Genomic DNA, 20,777 nt, shown 5'->3' with positions numbered 1-20,777 from the left:
TGCCACCCATATCCCCTGTTACCTCTAACAACACAGAAACAGTTGCACATGAGACGAAATTATTGAACCAGCTTACACAAGCAATATAATTATGATGAAAAATAGATCTTATAACCATTTTAAGAACTACTTTGAACTTAAACCTCAGTATTTGGAAACAGAACAGAACACTGGCAAGAAGGCCCTAATTCCATCTCATTTTAATTCCACAACTTATTCTTATCTACACAACATACTAGTTTTTTTTTAAGGACTGGTTAATCCAACATTTATCTTTATAGGCCTTTCCAGGGAAGTAGAAGTTGATTTAGAAATTATTTCCTTTTGCCTCAGTTCTTGCACTTTTCAACAGTGCAAGCGATAAATTTTCATATACCAAGTAAGGTTGTTCACACCTTCAGGTGCAAATTTACAGGCCAAATTCTGTCATACTGGTATAAATAAACAGAAATGCTATTAAAAGAATTACAATGGAAACATCTTGATTGGGAAACAGGATAAATGCTATTTTCAAGCTTAAAATCCTTACACAGTCCTACTTGCTTAATTATGCACTTAACTGTTTTGATATGTACTAAACCAACACATTTTAATTACAACAACCGACAGCTAAAGCTACTAACGCTCTTTCTGAAATGGAGCCCTCCTTACTTCTTTCTTTTAAGTCAGAAATATACACAAAGTTATGAACCCTTGCAACCCTGTATACAGAAAGACAGTAGTTCTTGGCTTGGTAATATTTGTTATAGGATGGTTTGGGTTGGAAAAGACCTTAAATATCATCTAGTTACAACTACCCCGCCATGGGCAGGGACACCTTCCATTAGACTAAGTACCTCAACTCCCCATCCAACCTGACACTGAACACTTCCAGGAATGGGGCATTCACACCTTCCCTGGGCAACCTGTTCCAGTGACTCACCACCCTTGCAGTAAACGATTTCTTCCTAATATCTAATCTAACCCTACTCTCTTTAAGTTTGAAGATATTCCCCCTTGTCCTGTCATGAAATGCCCTTGTACAAAGTCCATCTCCAGTTTTCTTGTAGGCCCTAGAAGGTGCTGTAAGGTCTCCTTTGTTCTTATTTGTCTAAGTAACATACATATATAATCACTAGTATATTCAACATTGTGGGATTATTTTCATGGCAGACCACATGTTTCTGAGAAATGATGTTTCAAGAATGTAGGACAGAAGTCAGCCAATGCTGCAACACCGAACACTCAGTCTTATCCAGTCTGGGACATTATGCAGAGCAGAAAGCTGGCAGCAAAAATAAACAGACTGTGACCTGGATATTTTAGGGCAAGTGAGAAATAAACCCTGTGACACAGCTCCTTACTTCTGTGGGGCACTTTGGTGATTAATTCTTCCACAACTGTATTATATGCATTCACATTAAATGAGCCACACATCTAAATATATGTAACAGTGAGCAGGAACATACATCTAAGATTTTTCCACATCAAAGAGCTTATTTTCCAACTCCTCCCAAATTTTCAGTTGACTATGGGTTTTGTGCTAACAATAGATATAAAAATAAATTTTAGCAATAGTTAGTTGAAAATCAGGGCGAATCACTGTGAAAATCACTGCTTCCATGAAGTGAACAACAAAACATCAAGATTTTTAACAGAAATGTCAGCTATTCTAACATTCACCTCCTGACCAGATTGTGTTGGAATTCAAGTATAAATCTATTAAACTTTTAAGAAACAAGAGGACAGATAATTCTCTTCCTACCACATGTGGGTGATAGTTCAGGCAATTAGACATTCTGCATAAGGAACACTTGGACTCTTCATTCCATCACCCTAGCCCAAAACCTGTCAAGACATCAGATACTGCCACTAAATATTTCTGAATGGAGTTTAAATTTTCTTTACCAGAATAAAAATCAATGTAATACAAAATAGGAGGTCTCACATCTCTCTCCCACATCTCAAGACTTCACACTACACACTAGAGAAGACAATAAAAGATATAGGTTATAGCTTGTTTTTTATGCTTGTGTGTATTAGCAATTCTGTCTACAATAGTAGATCATAAGGAATATTCTGCAACCAAGTACAGATGTAAAAGGTATACCGATTCTGCTTACCAAGTTTTTGCTGGAGTAATTAAAGCACCAGCTGTTAAACCTTTCCATTGGCCTGATCTACTTATATTTGTATTTTTATACACCCTTCCCAAATCTGCCTGACTAATTATTCTAGGATCTTACATTATCGGCCCTTCAACTGCTCCAGTAATTAGCCTGTTCATACACATTTCTCTGAAATACCCTTGGTTTCGTTCATGTTACTTATTTATAAGGAAAACATATTCTTTTGCATTTTTTCAAATTATTTGCTTTTACTTACATGGCTAGACTAGGGAAAACAAATTATACAGAATTCTGACATTTAAATGCAATCAAGATTGAGCAAACAGTATCGTCATCCTTCTTCTTTATCCTTTTGGGCCATTTAATACATCCCATTGAGGTTTTGAGATTCTGATCAAGTTCCTTGAAGCAACATACCGGCTCATTTTCACAACAGTACTTTTCATACAAGTACTCCATCTATCAGTGGGAACCTTTAAAATACTACCATAACAAATATTTTTGAAAAAAACTATCTCTGATAATGATGTACTGCATCTTTAGGTGTGAATGGGTGGCTTTGGATATACCTACCTTTATATTTACATCTGCACCGTTGCAGACCAAAAGCTCTAAACACAATGCTCCATGTGTTGATGCAGCGGCAAAGTGCAAAGGTGTAAACCCCTTCTCGTTTACTTGATTTACATTAGCACCACAGTCTATGAGTTCATTCACTACAACATCTTGCCCATTGTAACAAGCTACATGGAGAGGAGTATTTCCATAGGCATTTGGTTCATTCATCTATGAGAGAAAAAAAAAAAACCAACATTAGTTAGTAGGCAGAAAACTGTATTTAATGCAGCATTTAATTCTAACAAAGAAAGATCTCATGTCGTGAGATTATGTTTTGAAACTCTTAAAACCAGAAATTAAAAGCAAGTTCTGGGTGTAGCACTTTGATCAAGATGTGTGTCCTGGGGAAGAGCATGATTGCCTTACAAGTGAGCCAACCTCCTGCAATTGTCTCCACACCAGTTTCCTGTGTGCAATTTAAGAGAAGACGCACATGCCAAAAATGTCAACAGTGGCATACTATAAAGCATAGCACAGACCTCTATAAAACAGCATTTGCAAGTTTTCATGAAAAACATAGGTCATAGAGACTTTTCCCGAGGGGGCGTGTATGGGTGTGTACAGAAATTGAATTTGTTGTTGTACACAACATGATACTGAATTCTGATTTACTTCTCAATAAAGAACTTGAGCTGCAATCTCCAGCCTTGCAAGACTAAAATGTGATTCACAATGCAGATTTCTTACACAGTTTCAGAGTTTATTGTTAAGATGCTTTCTTTGCGCAGGTACTGTAGAGCCTTTTAATTTATTTTGCATTTGAATATTAATATGGCCTTACTCTGGTTTTGGAAGTTTCTCACCATTTTTAATATTTTCCAAAACTTAAGTGACGTAAGAAAGTCAGTAACATCTATATTTTACAAACTGAAGCAAAAACATTTAATTTCCTGCACTTCAAAAAGGATTGTGTGGCAGAGCTAGGATCGGAATTCCTATTTCCTGACTTCAAGTCCAACGAATTAAGACCAAGAAATATCAAACAAAAAAACTCTACTAAATACACATTTATTTTCACATTATTGTGCAAAATCTACAAGGCTCTTAAGTTACCTGGAAGAATGTGGTTTTATAACAGAAAAAGTATTTCCAGAGATCTTCATTCACATGCTTTCACTACACCATAACCTGTCCCTAAATAAACAGTGTCCTATAGTACTAACAAAAGCATTTCAAACAATAAAAAAATGTGTCAGTTTTATTTTTCCTTACATCAACTCCAAGATCCAGAAGATATTTGACTACACTGATCATCCCACTAGATGCTGCAGCATGTAAAGGTGTATATGATTTCTTGTCTTTGCATGTCACTTCAGCTGTATGAGTCACGAGTAATTTCACAACTTCAATATGACCTAAAATAACAAAGACAAATAAAATAAAGCATCATTTTTTATTAACCAGTAGAGGGTTGCAAACTTAATAATTCTACGATTGTTATAACATGATCAAGACATTATTCATTTTGACCTAATGTGGAAAACAAAGAATTGTTCTTGTTTTCTAATTCTATCATGACCTATAAAAGCAATATTAATCACCTCCACATACCACATCCAACAATCATAGCATTTATACTGCAAAAATAAATTTGCATATTCAAAACACAATCTTGTCTTCTGCTTACACAGCAGGATTTTTCTGAAGACTTGAGAACTAGAGAGGCAAAGTCACTTTGCAATTAATAAACATTTACTGCAAATTTATGTTACCAACTTGAGAGACAGTGTGACTGTCAGATTTCCACTCTCACCTCAATTGCAAACATGCCCGTCAAGGTTTCTAAATCTTAAGCAGAAACTTTGAAAAAATTATGCAAACACGAGAAGAAAAAAATATTCTACTTTGACATAAAAACATATCCCCCCCAATCCAACTTCCTTTACTTGCAAAGCATTTAAAATCTTGAACCAAATTATACAGGACTTAGCAAAGCCCTGTTTTCAAGACTGACTCAGACAATCCAAGAAGGAACCGTAGCCTTTTGAAAGCATTAACTGCTCTCCTAAGACAATGAGAGGAGGGTAAGAGTCAAGTTTGGATCATGAGGAAAGGATGACCGGGGGAAGTTCCAGCTGGAAAAGGGGAGGGAAGGCAGGGAGCCCACCCTGAAGTGGTGGGCAGCAGCTCTCACTGCCAGCTTTGGGCCAGGGGCCCCAACACCACACCACTGCTGCAAAGGGCAGTGAGCTTTCCACTGGCTTGTAGGCAGTTGTGACACTGCCTGCTAAGAAGCCATGAAAATGGGGTAACCAAAAAAATCTGTCATTCTTGCTCCGTTGTTAATTTAACTGCCAAAAAAGTCATCACTGAAAACACATGGATAATCATGACAAAGTCTGCTGAATAAAGTAGTACATGACTTTAACAGACCACGATACACTTAGTGCTTTGCCTTTGTAACTGACCCATACAGACAGATGTGGGATTCTTTGTTTTGCCTTTTAAGTTACACCCTTACCTTAGTTAAAGAAGTGAGGGGGGGCATACTGAATTCTTATACTTATTCAGTAGACATCTAAGTAGAAAGTATCAAGTCCAGCTTTCAGCTTAAGCACTTCATAAAAAGTGAGGGTCTTCACTTTTTAAGAGAATTTGCAAAAGTCTGAATAGGAAGTATCTACCCAACAGAATACAGACAAAGCTATTTTTATAAACATTCAGTCACCGTGATACTTATTTTATGCTGCATGTCCGACAGCACACAAAACACCATTTTACCCAGTTATACCGATCACAACCATAAGAGTTTACCAGTGCAATGTGAAGTGATGCAATAGTTCACTTAACTACTTCAGTATTGTAGGAAAGAAGGGAAAGAGAAATGCAAACATGATACTCATCTTCTGACCCAAATAAAATGGGGACAGGAATGAAAACAAGCCCTATATGAGAGACAGAAATACAGAAGATACTGAAAGGAGTGAAAGGAATAGAGAGACTGAGTGGAACAGTGGTAGAAAGAACTTTAAAGAGAAGATAAAAACAAAAAAAAACCCCTGACCTGCATTGAAAACACAAGCAGCAATCAGTGGAAGACTCTCAAACAGAAGAGCAACGTACTTGAGGTGAGAAGTGCTGCAGAGACATCCCAATTTGTTAATGAGGGCAACAAGAATGTTAGTTCATTTCAGTCACAGCATTGCAGCTGGACAGCAACGGAGCCGGGTGAAAAGCAGGAAGGAAGGGAAACAATGGATATAACCCTAGGAAGTTATTTATAGTAGAATGACGAAAAGCATAACTTTTTTATTCTGTGGTCAGTTTTACACGGTTGAAAAGCTTTAAAGGTTTTCTCCAAACAACTGGAGCAAGGCACAATGGCTCTAAATTGTAAAAGAGAATGTCACAGTTCTTTTTTTCTTTTATTGAAGACTTTTAAAGTTTTTTCTACTCTGTTGTCTACAAGGATATTTAGGTTGATCAACATCAGTTAAATTACATTTTTCCTGCCCAAGCACTCCTGTTGGTAGCCTATGAAATAGCACTGACTAAAACTGGCATAAATGTAGTTTATCTGAAAAACAGAAGACTTTTCCCTCATCTAGGCAAGCACAAAAAAGAAAATGTCTCTGTCCTCTCACTGACACTTGTCAGATTTCTGCCATTTCATGCACAGATTTCATTCAACAAAATTCTGCAAATAACAACCTTGAGTAAGGTGGTTGGACAGCCTGTCACAGATGTTGCTTTGCAGATATAAGTACATGAAAAATACTAATGCAAAATATTGCAAAGTATGTTGGATCAATAACGAAAAATGCTCTTTAACTTCTGGGGTTTCAAGAACTGGTATCTGAAGTGCAATACCATCCAGCTTCAAATTATAAGTTAGGAGCATTAATATTGTGATGATCACTTCATAATTCACTGGCACATTCAAGTCTTTTCAAGTCTGATAAAAGACAATGAAGTACATTACCTTGACAGTACTGCTAGTGCATTGATCAAGGCCATGAGAATAACAATTATCCATTCCTGGAATAAGAATGGCAAGGCAAGAATTTGCAGTTTCAGGGATGAAATATTCTTTTGAAATCCAACCCCCAGGGCTGGATTCAGGTGCCCCTTGTATTAACTGTTTACTTTTTGTTTAGTATTACTGCAAAATTTTTCACCTGTGATTAGACTCTGATTGAAGAACACAGTTCCTCCTTTTTAAAGAACAAAATTACCTACCTCACTTTTCTTACTCGAACAAATTGATTTTTCTCAGCACAAAAAACACATTTACAAGGTAATTTGATCTATACTGTTAATGGTTTTCTGGCAGACACACAATAACCTCAATGCTTACAATGCAAATTTTTCCTAGAAATACATAAAACCACTAAACATAAGGTGACTTTTTTTTTACTACCAAAAGAGTAATCAACTGAAATATGTACATACCCATATATGCTGCCCAATGTATAGCTCGTCTGTCTTTCTTGTCAAATGCATTAATATTGGCCCCTCTAGACAACAGTAAGCTGACCATCTAAAATAAAGAAATCTTTTATTCATAATGGGAAACTCTGCTTAGAAAAAGAAAATCATAGAAGAAATGAGTTTCTAAATACATGTGTTTCTAAAGGATTTAAATATGCTGGGTTTTGAATATTCCATAAGCTTGAAAAAACTGGCTGCCACACCCTGGCAGCAATAATGAAGCGACTGTAAGGAACACAAAACTTCATGTCAACAAAAACATTTCTCAGTTTAATATAGCAAAGCTGTGAAATCTTTCAAATCTTCAGGTTATTACTAAGGGATTCACTACAGCTAATCCCCAAAAGCAAGCCAATTTCCAATGTGTCTCCAATTACCTACATGCAATTAATGGGAATTTCTCAGCAGTCATTTTTCAAAGCTTCAATATTAGGCGAGTTAGAGCTTATTACATGTATTTTCTCCACATTTCAGTGACATCACTTTCCATATGTTCACTATTTACTGAATACAAAAATATCCTGGTTTTTCCATTTTTAATTTACCCATTACTAGTTTAACTCTACTTATCTCAGTAAATTTGCTTCTGTCGTAAGAAAAGTGAAATATGTAACAACCTTCCAACTTGATGATGTAACATTTATTTCCCACAACTGTTCTGTACAGAGATGCAAACAAAAGACAAATTCAAATACAAAATAGGACTTGGGTTTTTTTGAGGGCATGAGGGAGACATGATTTTAAACTGAGAAACTAAACATCAGAAATGTGAGGGACAGAATGATGAATGGAAAACAAATTAAGAAAATCAACTTTTACCTCAACGTGTCCACTGAAGGCTGCATGATGCAATGCAGTTCTGCCTGCTCGATCAGACACATTTACATTGCTTAGGAGAGGCACCAAAGCCTCAGCACACTTCACAGCTTTGTTTGCAGCTGCTATGTGTAGCGGTGTCTGCCAGTTTTTATCACGAGCATTGACATCTGCTGAATGCTTTAACAACACCTGAACAGCATCCTGAAAGCATTTACAAAAAAAAAAAAATAAGCCCCTTAGTAAAGATCTGAAATGCCAGCCTTAGATTTAAGGACAGTATAGAAATAACTCTTTACAATTTGTTCATTTCTAAACATAAACGTACGCTTTGAGATTTGTACTTTATTATAAATCCAAATTTTGGGATGTTCTCATGAACATGAGTAATATACCCCCTACAGGATTCAACCAAATCAACCATTTCCAGGTCTTTTATCCAATTCCTTACACCACCCGGCAAATTGTTTTGTCATCACAACTGATTTCCAAAGCTCAATTAACCAATTTAGGACTTCTTCCATTGCCAAAGTTAAATGAAGTACTATGAACTTATAATGAATTTTCATCAATCTGCCAAGCAAAAGTTTTGAACTGTCAAAGTCTAGAAATGGCAAAAAGAACAGATTATTAAACGTACATTTAGAAACCGCAGATAAAACAGAGCACGGCCACGAAAAGTTTCATCATACATTGTTGCAAAACTCCTGAAAAACGTTTTAAAATATTGCACTGAATTCCATCTCTCAAAAAGATTATTCATTTCCTTTTGTTAAAATTACAAGCTGTGAAAAACTGACAAATTACACTGTAATTCTTACAGGAAGATAATAAAAACCTATTAAAATATGTGCACCCAATTGCAATGCATAAAAAATTAAATCTGTTGGCAATATCAACATGATGATGAGTATTGCATTTTACACCAACTGTGTGACCTTCCCACAATTCACTAATTGTTTCTGGTGACTGCCAACTTAGCCACTGAGCACACAAATAATTGATTACCACTTTGAACTTAAAACATGTTACCACAAGTTATCACTAGAAATTTTGAATTACAGAGTGGTACAACAGCTAGGTGTTATTCTCAGCTATGAGCAGAATGCTAAGTAACTCTTGATTCTATTTATATTATAATAAATTATATTTAAAGTGTTAAAATTTCTTGTACTGTCAATAAAAAAAGAAAATAGGAACAAACATAAAAGTGTACATACTGCATCACAGGTTTATAATTTAAGTGAGAAATGGAATAACTCTTCTGTGAGAAACTGAAGCAGATTTAATACTTTAAAAAACAAATTATATTTTAAGTCTTGTCTTTTTAAAACCAAATATTAAGAAATACCATAATCAGAACAAGGAAATTTTAGAACAGCTATTACCCCTTTTGCAGAAGAAAGCACAATAATATTAGTATAAAAATAATGTATCTCATTTTTAAGCACATATGCAATTAATGAATTTAATAGAATTAGTGAATCTACTTAGGGTTTCTTTTTTTTTTTAATTTGCTATGTACACCAGGTGCACAAAAATATAAAGGCCTAGAATGTGACTGTCTTGACATGAAGTTGCCTTAACTTGCACAGTTGACAGCCAAGTCCATAATTCCAGCAATTTTGTGTGTTTCAATGTCCTTATTTAATTGCAGCTGTCCTTACTTAACAAGTAAATCCATATGTTTTACGGAAATCATTATCAAGCTTTTTCATTACAGCTTTTCATCTAAAGCCCCAAACCTATCTATGGCTGTCAGCTGGAAAAGGGTGCCTATATGTATCAACCACGTATATGGGCCCCTATGACTCACTGTGTTTAGAAATAGAGAATTCTGACAAGTGCCTGTCATTGGCTTTTGGGTAAATAGTCTGATTGGTTTATGTGTGTTGGTTGCCTTTGGTTAACATTTTGTTCAAAATCTTCCACATTTAAAAAAATATGACCACTGCTGCATTTCTTGAAGTTATCATTTAGACCCAGTTTGCCTGCAGTACTCCTCTCTGCAAGCATTACTGTTGTAAAGAGATTTTATTGTTCCTCAGCTCTGAAGAATGCAGCATTTAGTGCTTGGGTCAGCTCCCAAAGGAGCAGCCTAAAAATATCTCAAGAACAAACAGCATTTGGGAATAAGGCACCCTTGAAGACTCATTTTCAAACACTGTTTTTAATATCATGATCTCCATATAACTTAGCTATTAATGCTAGTGACAAAATACTGCCATTTATCCAGGGAATTCAAAAGCAAAAACTAAAACAAGGCTTGTTTAGATAGTTTGTTGGATCAAATACAAGTTCAATGCTTGTCAAAACCAAAATATTCAATTCTATTTTCTCAAACAAAAATTTACTAATAAAAAAATCTTTACTTGAGACATACTGAAATGAACATCATTTTGACTCAGGATCTCAAAGGAGAGAGTTTTGCATAAACTCTTCCACATAACAAGCTCAGCATTTCTCTGTTTGTTTTGATCTTCTTCAACCACAATAGAGAAACAATAACAAAGTAATTTCTTACATTATTATATTCTCACAACTATGTAACTGGTAGACTTCAAGAAACATGCTACATTTCACTTATAATTTTTAAAGTGATGTTCAATACTATTATTATTAATTAATCACTTTAAAAAAAAAAAACAACAGAGATTTGCAGGCCTTTATACAATCATTTATTTCTTCAATGCCTGAACAGCCAAGTACGTAAAAAAACCAAAGAAATGCAAAGACAATGTTGTAAAAACTATTAAATCTTAATTTATCTCTAATTCCCTCATGCCAAACAATTCTGGTTACCTTAGAAGTTAAGTGAACTTGAGAACACTGTGTGCAGAACCCTCTGCTAAGGAAATTGCAGAGAGTAAAGCTCAGAACTGTAAGTTTATAGTTTTTCCTCTTTCTTCCTGCTCAGGTAAGTGCTATACATATATACATACCCTCAATACGTTAAATAAACTTACCAAAACCTTCTGCAATTCCAAACATTTGGAGTAGTTTCACTTTTTAAAAAACGAACATCAGACAGAAGGTAATTTGAGATGCCTTATTTTAAAACAAAGCAGTCACAAAAAGCAACATACCTCACTACAAGATGCTACAGCTCTGTGTAAAGGAGTCAACCATTTGCTGTCTTTGGCATTAACTCTAGCTCCTGTAACAAAAAATAAAGTAATAGAAATTTAAAATGTATTTATAGGATGACTGAAACATTTTCAAAAACAGAGATAGACTTATTGGAAGTTATTTATTCTAGGCTCACTAATACAGTACAACGCAAAAAATGGAAAGGGATCTTTTCCCCAGCTGACGTCCAACACTTTGAGGAAAGTTCTTTTAACACTGTAACCATAATAGTCTTCCACATCAAAGGATACTCATATTTTTACATTTGGTCATCCTCTATATTCTTTTGCACTTCCAAAGCCACATAAAAGGCTGTTGATCAAGAAAAATTAACTCCTTGCCTTCATTCAGCAACAAAAACGTCATACTTTCACAGTTGAAACTCTCCACTAAAACAGAGAAAGAAGCTGTATTTACACCCCATGCCTCCAGTTTCCCTGTGGTTGGCGTGTCTGATGCAAAGGTATAAAGAATGAGGATGATTCTTCTACTGGGAATTTGGGAACAAGGCTTCACCACTTCACCATGTCACCTAGCCCACCCCAGGATGTCCTGGTCCTCCCTTCATGAGAGAGATATGGCCACACCTCTCTACTTCTAAAAGCATTCTAGAGAAAGAGCCATTCTTGTCCCCAGGAAACAAGGCTGCACAAACGTCTGTAAGGGACACAAACCTTGGATTGGATTTTAATTTTTTTCTTAATAATAAAAGGAAAGAAGAGCTTGGGAACATTTTTCCCTGAAGGAAAGCAGCTGAATTACATTTTAACTTCCAGTGAGCTCCACCAAACAAGAAAACTTAATGATTAAAGTTAATAATTTGATTTCTTACTGATACACACACACACACATATAAATAACCTTGTAGGTTTTTTATACCTTGAGTGGAAATTTATCCATCCTTATTTCAAAACTTCTGAGATTTTACATGGATAGCTTAGACACAATGTTACATTTTTGAAAAAACAGTTTGGAAATACTGTTGGAAAGAATCACCCAGTAACATTAACGCTACATGATCAGAGCTGATTGACTTGTCAGGCTAAATATATCACTGTTATGTCAGAACCAACTGTAGTATTTCCTATGCAGGAACAGAAGAGGATGGAAGGCCAGTCAGACACCAAATGCCAAACAAGCTGCTGGTCAAGACACTCAGCTGAGAGACAGGGTATTTTGTTCCAAGACCTGCACCAGCAAAGAAGCTGAACGACCTGACCAACAACCCCAGCAGTCTGTACAGTATCATGGTTGCATATAATAACCAAACCAAATACCTGAAGTCAATTCTCTTGAGTTTCTAGTCAATCCATCCCTTTTGGTCTTAAGAACAGAACACAGAAGCTGATGTAGGATCCAAACTCCCAGTTAGGTCTTCCAAACACTAGACAAAGCCTGAGGTTCTAACTGCTGGCTACAATTTCAGGGATTTCCATCTTTCCGTATCTAAATTTCAGAAGCTTTGGATGTCATTCTATTTTTCCAAGTGCAAAAGTTTTTGAAAAATAAGATTGATGAACAGGGAAGAAAGTCCAAGTCCATTTGAAGAAAACTCCCACAAATCTAACAAAAGTTTAAGAGACTTCATCATACCATAAATATCTGCTTTTATCAAACGTCCTAAGGATCTAGTGGTGTACTTCATCACATCATGTGCCATAACAATGTACTGCATCAAGTTCTGCACGGAACTCAAGCAAAAAAAGAATTCAAGGACTCTAAAAGTCACCAGGAATGTCTTACGATTTTTGGCAGTAAGCGATAAATGAAATCACAAATACAAAGAAGTAATGATCAGTGAGAATGTAATTAATATATCTTGAAAGTATCTGTAATTCTTGATTGTCTTCCAGGTAATTGTTGGCCTCACCTTGTTTTTAGCAGAAGAGACAAAAATAAGAGCTACCTGACTTTACATCTAGCCAACAACCAAGGAATGAAGCCTTTCAGTCTGATTTCTATCTCTAATTTTAGGATACAAATGTCTTTAAAGCATTTTAAAGAACTTAAAGGAGTTACTAAGCCATTAGTTACCATCCTGAATTTCCTCAGGAAAATGAATTTGCAAGACTTGAGGTCAGGCCAGATGCATCCAGGTGATGAAGCCCAAGACAGGAGAAGCACCGTGCCCATCAGAAGGGAGAAATGCACGTTTCCACTCCAAAGTGACAGTTACCTAAGCTCCAGCTCTGAGTGAAATGTGCTTAGAGTCCAGGCAGCATTTATGTGTTCAGATAAGGTGTTTATTGACATTTCTGCTACTTTTAACACACAGCTTAAAAATTGCACCAGAAGAGAGAAGGAATAAATGCAAAAAGATACTGTACAAAAGGTTTTCCCAGTGGTTAAGTTAATCACACTTGCTAAGACGAAAAGAAATTAATATATGAAAGGAAATCAGCATTACGTAAAGAAACGTCTAGGTAAATTTTAAGTGAGATATCTAAAAGTAACACAGTCCTCTCAAAAGAACAAAACACAGCAGTATCTGCTTCCCATCCCATACATGGTCCTTCACTCAAAGAAACAAGAAAGCCTAGGTCTACCACATCCCATAATTAAAATAGTGTAATATGTTATAAACATTAAAATAAGTTAACTTTTCAAATAAAAAAAAATTTGTAGATTCTCTGACAAACGAAAAAAACAAAGTTGATTTTTGACAACAAATCTAAATCTCTGATGGACTTAAGAAAGACCACCAAGCTTGTTTTTTCCTCCACAAGAAAGCCTCTTAAAGAAGTTGCAAAATTGTTACATTGAAAGACAAAACTTTTAAGCAATAATCAGGACAAATGTACTAGGAAAAAACACATGTGCACTATTAATGTGGGAATTGGGAGATTACATCTCTAGATACATTAAATAAAATATTTTTCAATTAACATCAAGATTTCTTTGCCCTCAAATTTCTCTAAGAAGCCAAAAATAATTTGAATTTCATAAAAGAGCTTCTCCAAACAGCCTTGCATCTGAGGACATAGTCCCCCTCTAGGCTGTTCTTTACTCCCTAGCACATGATTTAGGGAAAATGTTACCGTTCCTCCCTCCCCCTTCAGACGCTCTTGAAGGGTCATAAAGCTCCCTCAAACCTCTCAGCTCCCTCCTACCACACAACAGTGAGAGAGTTTACAGCCTTGATTATCTGGCGTAATGCTCTAATCCAGACCATTGCAAACAAATGTTAGAAAAATATATTACACCTCTACCAAATAACTTTTGCTTTAAGGTGATTTGTTTCATGGTTTGCTTAAAGACAGTTCGAACACATGTATGTGTATAACTCACTGCACAACACTGCCGATGCAATATTATCTCCATGAAGCCCAACCCGCTGACGTGTTAACCAGGGCATTTCTCACATTTCAAATGCCAGTTATGCAGCAGTTTGCTCTTTCAAAGCACAGTACAGCGTATCTCGATCCCTAGTGTGCAAAACAGAAAAAAAAACCAACCCCAAACAACCCCCCCACTTACCACACTTCCAGACTGCAGGAGCCTGTCTTAAAAAGTTTATTAAAATTTCTCAAATATTTATTTGTTCACTGTAAATTTTTTTTTATATTTCACTTACTTTTAATGCCATAGAGTTTGCAGGAAAAGGATTAGGGGGCCTGCCAGTGAGATCAAGCACAATACTGCAACACAGATACTCAACTTGAACTTAAGAGCCAATCATGTAAATGACCCTCACCTAAAACTGAACCCTCCAAACAAACCAAATTATTCTTCCACATTGGAGCACTAAACCAAAACATTCAAGATCACTCCTTTCACCACCAACTTGGCTTGTACAGCCTAGTAAGTTTACACATCTAGGCAAATATAAAAGCAGGACTTTTGCTCTGTAAAAGGTGGGGGTAGGAGGAATTAGAGAGAGAGAAGTAAAATTCAGGGATGAGGGAAGAAAATTATGTAATACATTTCATCTTGCCAAGTTGCATTCACAAGACTGACAATTAGAAAGACATGTTTATTTAATAAATATAGCACAGAAGCTATTGAAAACCTCAGTGATGCTTACTTTTAGCAAGTTTATGTTTCAAGAGGCCCATTTTCCAACTGAATACATACGCTGATTTACAGACTGATCATAGAGGTTTTAATTCTATCAATCTGTATCTGAGAGTTGCATATTTAAATGTGCTATTAGCCACCAATTCCTGGACATATGTTTCTGCACTCTGATTGCTACTCCTTGGTGTCCATGTCCTTACGTTCAAGTAAGAGCTAGCACCGCAACCACCCCCTGGAGAGACAGGCAAGGAATGACTGGGCAGAAAATGCTGCAAGGAGCAACTACACACCTCCTCCTTCACTCATCAAGTGCCATACAACTACACAGCCATGTCTCTCACTTCACCTCTGTGTTTCTCTCCTAAGAACTTTTTCTGTGACTCTCCTCCCGAGCTCCTCCGCACCAGAACTCTTCCTATTTGTAAATGTCCTCAGAAGAGTAATGAATGCAGTGGCTGCATTATCTGCATGCCACTAGTTGGAAATAGATCCAGAAAAGAAATACAACAGAACTGACGTGACATTTTCATCTTTGCTCACAGTACTGACTTAAGTACTGAATTGCCTTCCACTGTTCTGTTTGCAGTCTGTATTTTTAGACTTCCAAGGATGGTATTTTCCTTTGTTATTGTACAAGATGTGCTAGGACTGAACAATATCATAATATAAGCAAAGAAAGCAAAAGTGCTTTCATTCAATTATGCAATACAGACACCCAGTATTTGAAGCTCTGAAATGTTTATTTAGGAGTAAAACATGTAAATAAGATTTTCAGAGTGCATTTAAGGAAGTAACAAGCTTTGTCTTAACAACTAGTATACTGAAATAACCCTAGGAATTATCTTGGCAGAAATTAGGAAAATTTCAGGTATAAATCACTGAGAGTAACTAGCAGTCCTGTAATCAGATGCTATTTAATTATTTTTCCTGACAGCCAGTAATAGCTTCAAAAGTTTTTCCTTTTAACTGATCCACTACTTTATCTAGAGACAATGACCTTGGAAGCACTTAAGCTGGCAAGCAGAAATTCTCAGACTACACTGAGGAATAAACAGATAGAGAAGAATACTATTCCTTAGATAGAAAAATATGTGAACAGTCAGAAGGAGATACAGAAGAAGTTTTTAAAGTAAAAGAAGATTTGAGATATGAATTGGAACAATCAGAAATTGAGGGTAATTTCCTATTGAAAACTTTGATACTTGCAAAATAATTGCTGCAAAAATAATGAATAAGACCTTATTGAGAGAAAGCTGTTTGCTATTTATAGGCTAAATGCCTAGAACAGTAACAAAAAATCTGCGAGGAACAGGACTGGAATCTTTTGACCAGCCACAATGATGCTTCTTCAACAACAGTTTTTCTTTTTATTGTTTAAGAAACAAACAAACAAAACTGCACCAAAACAACCCCACAAAACGAAAAAACACATGAAGATACACAAAAGAGAGGAGAAGTCATCCTTCCGGGACTTTACTGATTTTCAATATAGGAAGTTAATTTCCTTTCAGAACAGTTTCTGTCACATCTTCTCAGCCACCACCTCCTTGAGCTTCAGAGAGCAACAGGAGGTCCTCTGACTCCCCGAGCTACTGAATGCTTCTACCTTTTCCTAACTCAGTTTAATTTTCTCTCTTAAAGAGCATCAGAGCTACTTTCTTCACAGCAACTGACTGTTACTGCTGCCAGGGGGAAGTTAGGACAGCTCGAAAATGAAAATGTCAGACAATATCGCCGTCAAAAGAAGAGGAAGTGGCTGAAAGATACAGCCAGCGTAAAAGCAGCCCCTGTGAAACGCCTTCTGTATGGGGGTACATCTGCAAGCCAAACAAAGGGAGCTTCATGCAGCTGGGATTCTGCAGCAATAGCCTTCCAACAGCTGAGCTGTGGGACTGTCATTGCATGGATTTTTAATACTCGCATAGCTTCAGAATTAAAAAAAACACAGGTAGAGTTCCGTAACAATGGAGGGCCTTTACTATCTTCCAAAATCTGTTATTACTATAATGATAGTTTTCCAGTATCAGGAAGATTCTTACATTTTCCAGCTGGCCCAGAGGAAACAAAAACTCATGGGCTGCCAAACCTTAATGGGATTGAGTTTGGCCACACTCATGTAACACTGAGCTTCATGCAGAGAAAATTTTGGGTTAAACAAACAGAAATGTGTTGTGTTAGTATCAAAGTATCAATGCAATACAGTAACTAAATCTATTCAAAAGAAAACAACCAACAATTCAAATGTTAATTTTTATGAATTACGTTGATTTCAGTGAAAGCAATAATAGTTTGTGTGGTATTTTAAAGAAAACAAATGGAAAAAGTTAGTAATCACAAGAACACATTATGTGATCACATTAATCTGTTCTGCTTCTCACATGTCACTTCCCAGCAGAGTAGACTCTGATGGCATCAAACATTATAGGACAAACAGAGAGAACAGAAGTTCATATGCAGGACTTAAAAAGGGTTTGATCTTTTTAGTCTCCACTTCTTGGAAAGAACAAAAAGTTGGACATTCAGTTCATTAAAACTTAATTATTAAATTTTTCTAATTGTCAGTAGTTTGCCATCATTTAAACAATTAAAGTCAGCACAATTATGCAAAGCAGACAGATGTACTTGTGTGCCAGGATGCAGAGCTGGACAAAGGTCATAAAAATACAATTGTGATGAGTATTACAACTCTTCCCAGAGTAATACAAAAAGGAAAATGCTTCTCAAATTATAATTCTCAAGTGACTAAAATACAAACTTCTGTTCCATCCTTCTGGGTGCTATAAACAACGATTTTCATGCCTCTTCTTTATTTACTGGTCACCTCCCTACCTAACTTAGGAATGTTAATTGCTTATCAAGCTACAATCTAACAGTGAGAGATGATTTGAACATTTAGACTTCCACAGACCACAGTGGTATGACAATCTGTTGGTAAGACATTCACATCCTCAGGGGACAAGTTATTAGTCTTCAGTGAAACACTATCCCAAAATAAAAAAACAAAAGGCAATCTAAATGTCCAGCCCCAAACTGGAGTCACTGAAGCAATCTCTTTGATGTTTGGAGCCTGTAGCCAAATCATCACCTTCAGATCCCTTGCCCAGGTGAAAGACTACAACAGGAGAGGTCAGAAACCTTAAGGTTTGGTAGGAAAATATCTCAAGAATTCAAAGACTAACTAAGAATGCTCCTAAGACTGAAACCTTACTCCACAAAAGTCTGCAAAAAGGCTTCATCAGTTATATCTTCAGTATGTGCAATATGGGTTGCTTACGTCTGTAGCAAAGTAATATAAACACATTGTGACAGTAACATGTGATCCAAAATACACACTCGAAAGCAACGTGAATTCCCTGGAGCAGGATGCAAAAGACATTCCAATCAAATTAAAAAACCTATATGTAGATAAGATGGTAACACTTTAATAGAGAATAATGAGAAAGAATCAGGTAAGAGCCACAGAGTAGTGGAAAGATTAATACTGACTTCAGTAATTTTGAGGTTCAGTTTGAAGAAAGAATAAAAACAAAGCAAACAGTCTTTGTAGGATAGTTTGCATGCACAGCAGGAAAACTGTAAAGTGGTTCCTAGTAACATTCCAGCAAAGCTATGTTAGAGGACATTTCAAGTTGTAAAGACAAGTTCTCACAAGGTGAGAAATGCTAGGATGAAAGTAGCCTACATTTAATTCAATCCCTGGTGCACGTATGCTGCAATGGGTCAACTAAAGTCACAGACAATTTTTACACGCAAATTTACTGTACAGAGGAGATGGTTGTTCAGAAATGCTATGTATTCAACAAACTACTTTCCTCATTGTTCAAGAAGAGATCTTGCAACACAGCAAGTGTTCTTCAAACCTTGCTGTGGTAACACATGTTCTTTATTTGCTCTGTAATGCTGATCTATTATGACAAAATGTAACATTACACATCTGTCTCAAAGGAGAGATTTGATTTCCAGCTGAAACACAACAGATGAATTTTCCCTATCTTTATGAAATGGAGAGGATAAATACACTTAACCTCTGTTCCCTGTCTTCCAATTAAGAGAGTTAAAAGACAAATCCTAGCTTGTGCATTTTGAGACACCTAGACCTGATTTCTCAGAGAAGCAGCTAGTTAGCACTTCTGATACAGCTGAGTGCTCACACTTCACCAACCGCAAAGATTTCAAATCCAGCATTCAGAAATGAAGAAGACTAAATTAGTGACTACTTTTTAGAGCCTAGTTTAAGAGGTTTGCCTAAAACCACTGCTTGCAAACAGGTAATACACAGATTCACACTCGAGTATAACACAGTCTTGGAAACCGAACAGCCTGAACACCAGACACCACTTTCATCCTGCAATTAATGCCCCTCTTCATTCACTTGCAAATGTGTCAACAACTCATACCTACCTGTGCATCCCTCACCATACCACCCTGGTTCACTCCCAGCACAGTCTCTCCCTGTGCCCCTCAGGAGGCTGTGCCTCTACAGCAGGGCACAACGAGTTACTGAAGTCCATAGCACAGCACATGAGCACAGTAAGGTTAGACTGACACCGCCTATACAATCCACAGTTTTCGAAGCTTTTGATTTGCAACTTTCTAATGCATTGTTTTGCTGTAAGTAAATCTTGATTTGCATTAAATAAGTGCTATCTGAGATGTATCAAATGCCTCCCAGTCTTCCTGACCAATCTGCAGACACTGCAGCACCCCACAAGCTTGGCTCCATGCAACTGCTTAACTTTGGACTATTGGTACAGCCCTAATTCTTAGTGCTTCACTTCCCTTCTTTGTTCTCCATTTCTCCTTACACTTAACCCCAGGCTATGTGCCCAAATAGCATGACTAACCTTTCTTCCCCCACTGCCATCCCCCGATCAGGATCTTATTTCATTCCCATCTGAACTAGAATCTCGCTCCTTTCCATAAGCTCTTTGCCTGAGAGAGGTCTAGTTTCTTCAATCACAGTTCTGGTAAATGGACTCTGTTCACCCAAACTAGAAAGAAAATTCACCCTCAGAAATAGCTGACTGCAACTTTACAAAGTTTATAACATTGTTAGTTGTTGAAAGGGGTCACTGTATGTTTTCAATGGTCACCAGAACTTATTTTTCTTCTTGATAGGGAAAACCAGCACCTTTTCAGATTTTAAAACCCTTCACCTTTTCAAAAGTGATCTTTTCCAGACAAATTGTTACTATAAAGTATTTCCATAACATAGATATATAAATACAAATAATGTGATATTAATTAATTATATGTATAGATAATTATATTAAGAGAGTACAAGTAATATATATGACAAAAATATTAAAACTTGCCTAAATTATAACAAATTAAATTATGCCTGGCAATTTCAACTGAAAGTCTGGAAGAGAACTCCTACAATTTTAAGTGACACTTCCTTAAACCCAAATTTTTTATTAAAGGTTGATGGGGGGGTGTGTGGAAATAGCCAGCTTTGCACAGGTAAGGCACAATTAGGCAGACTGAAGATTAAAGTAGTCCTATGGGACTGCTACAAGTTTTAATCTTTCTATGTAAGCTTGAAGCTCCATATCAAGAATTCTGCCTCAAGCTACCTAACAGGTAGGTTTGTCCAAGATCAAAAAATCAGTTGAGTACTTCAGTCATGAAGTTCCGCTTCAGGTTTTTAGTTTAGTT

The 20,777-nt window shown here is 36.4% G+C and overlaps 1 protein-coding gene across 2 annotated transcripts in view; it reads right to left on the bottom strand.

Annotated features, from left to right (window-relative positions):
- Positions 1 to 20,777, bottom strand: part of ANKRD28 (ankyrin repeat domain 28) — a 77,581-nt gene that overhangs the window by 31,880 nt on the left and 24,924 nt on the right. For both annotated transcript variants that reach the window (XM_018075393.2, XM_018075394.2), the window contains exons 4-8: positions 11,060 to 11,130; positions 7,977 to 8,177; positions 7,119 to 7,206; positions 3,939 to 4,081; positions 2,682 to 2,894 (exon numbers count right to left, since the gene is read on the bottom strand). In XM_018075393.2, coding sequence (XP_017930882.1) covers positions 2,682 to 2,894; positions 3,939 to 4,081; positions 7,119 to 7,206; positions 7,977 to 8,177; positions 11,060 to 11,130 — 716 coding nt within the window. The remainder of the gene's footprint in view (positions 1 to 2,681; positions 2,895 to 3,938; positions 4,082 to 7,118; positions 7,207 to 7,976; positions 8,178 to 11,059; positions 11,131 to 20,777) is intronic.

This window comes from Manacus vitellinus, unplaced genomic scaffold (assembly GCF_001715985.3).
Source record: "Manacus vitellinus isolate BGI_N305 unplaced genomic scaffold, ASM171598v3 scaffold_3_pilon, whole genome shotgun sequence".
Taxonomy (NCBI): domain Eukaryota; kingdom Metazoa; phylum Chordata; class Aves; order Passeriformes; family Pipridae; genus Manacus; species Manacus vitellinus.
The sequence above is the reverse complement of the archived record's forward strand: the minus strand, read 5'-3'. Positions and strand labels throughout refer to the sequence as shown.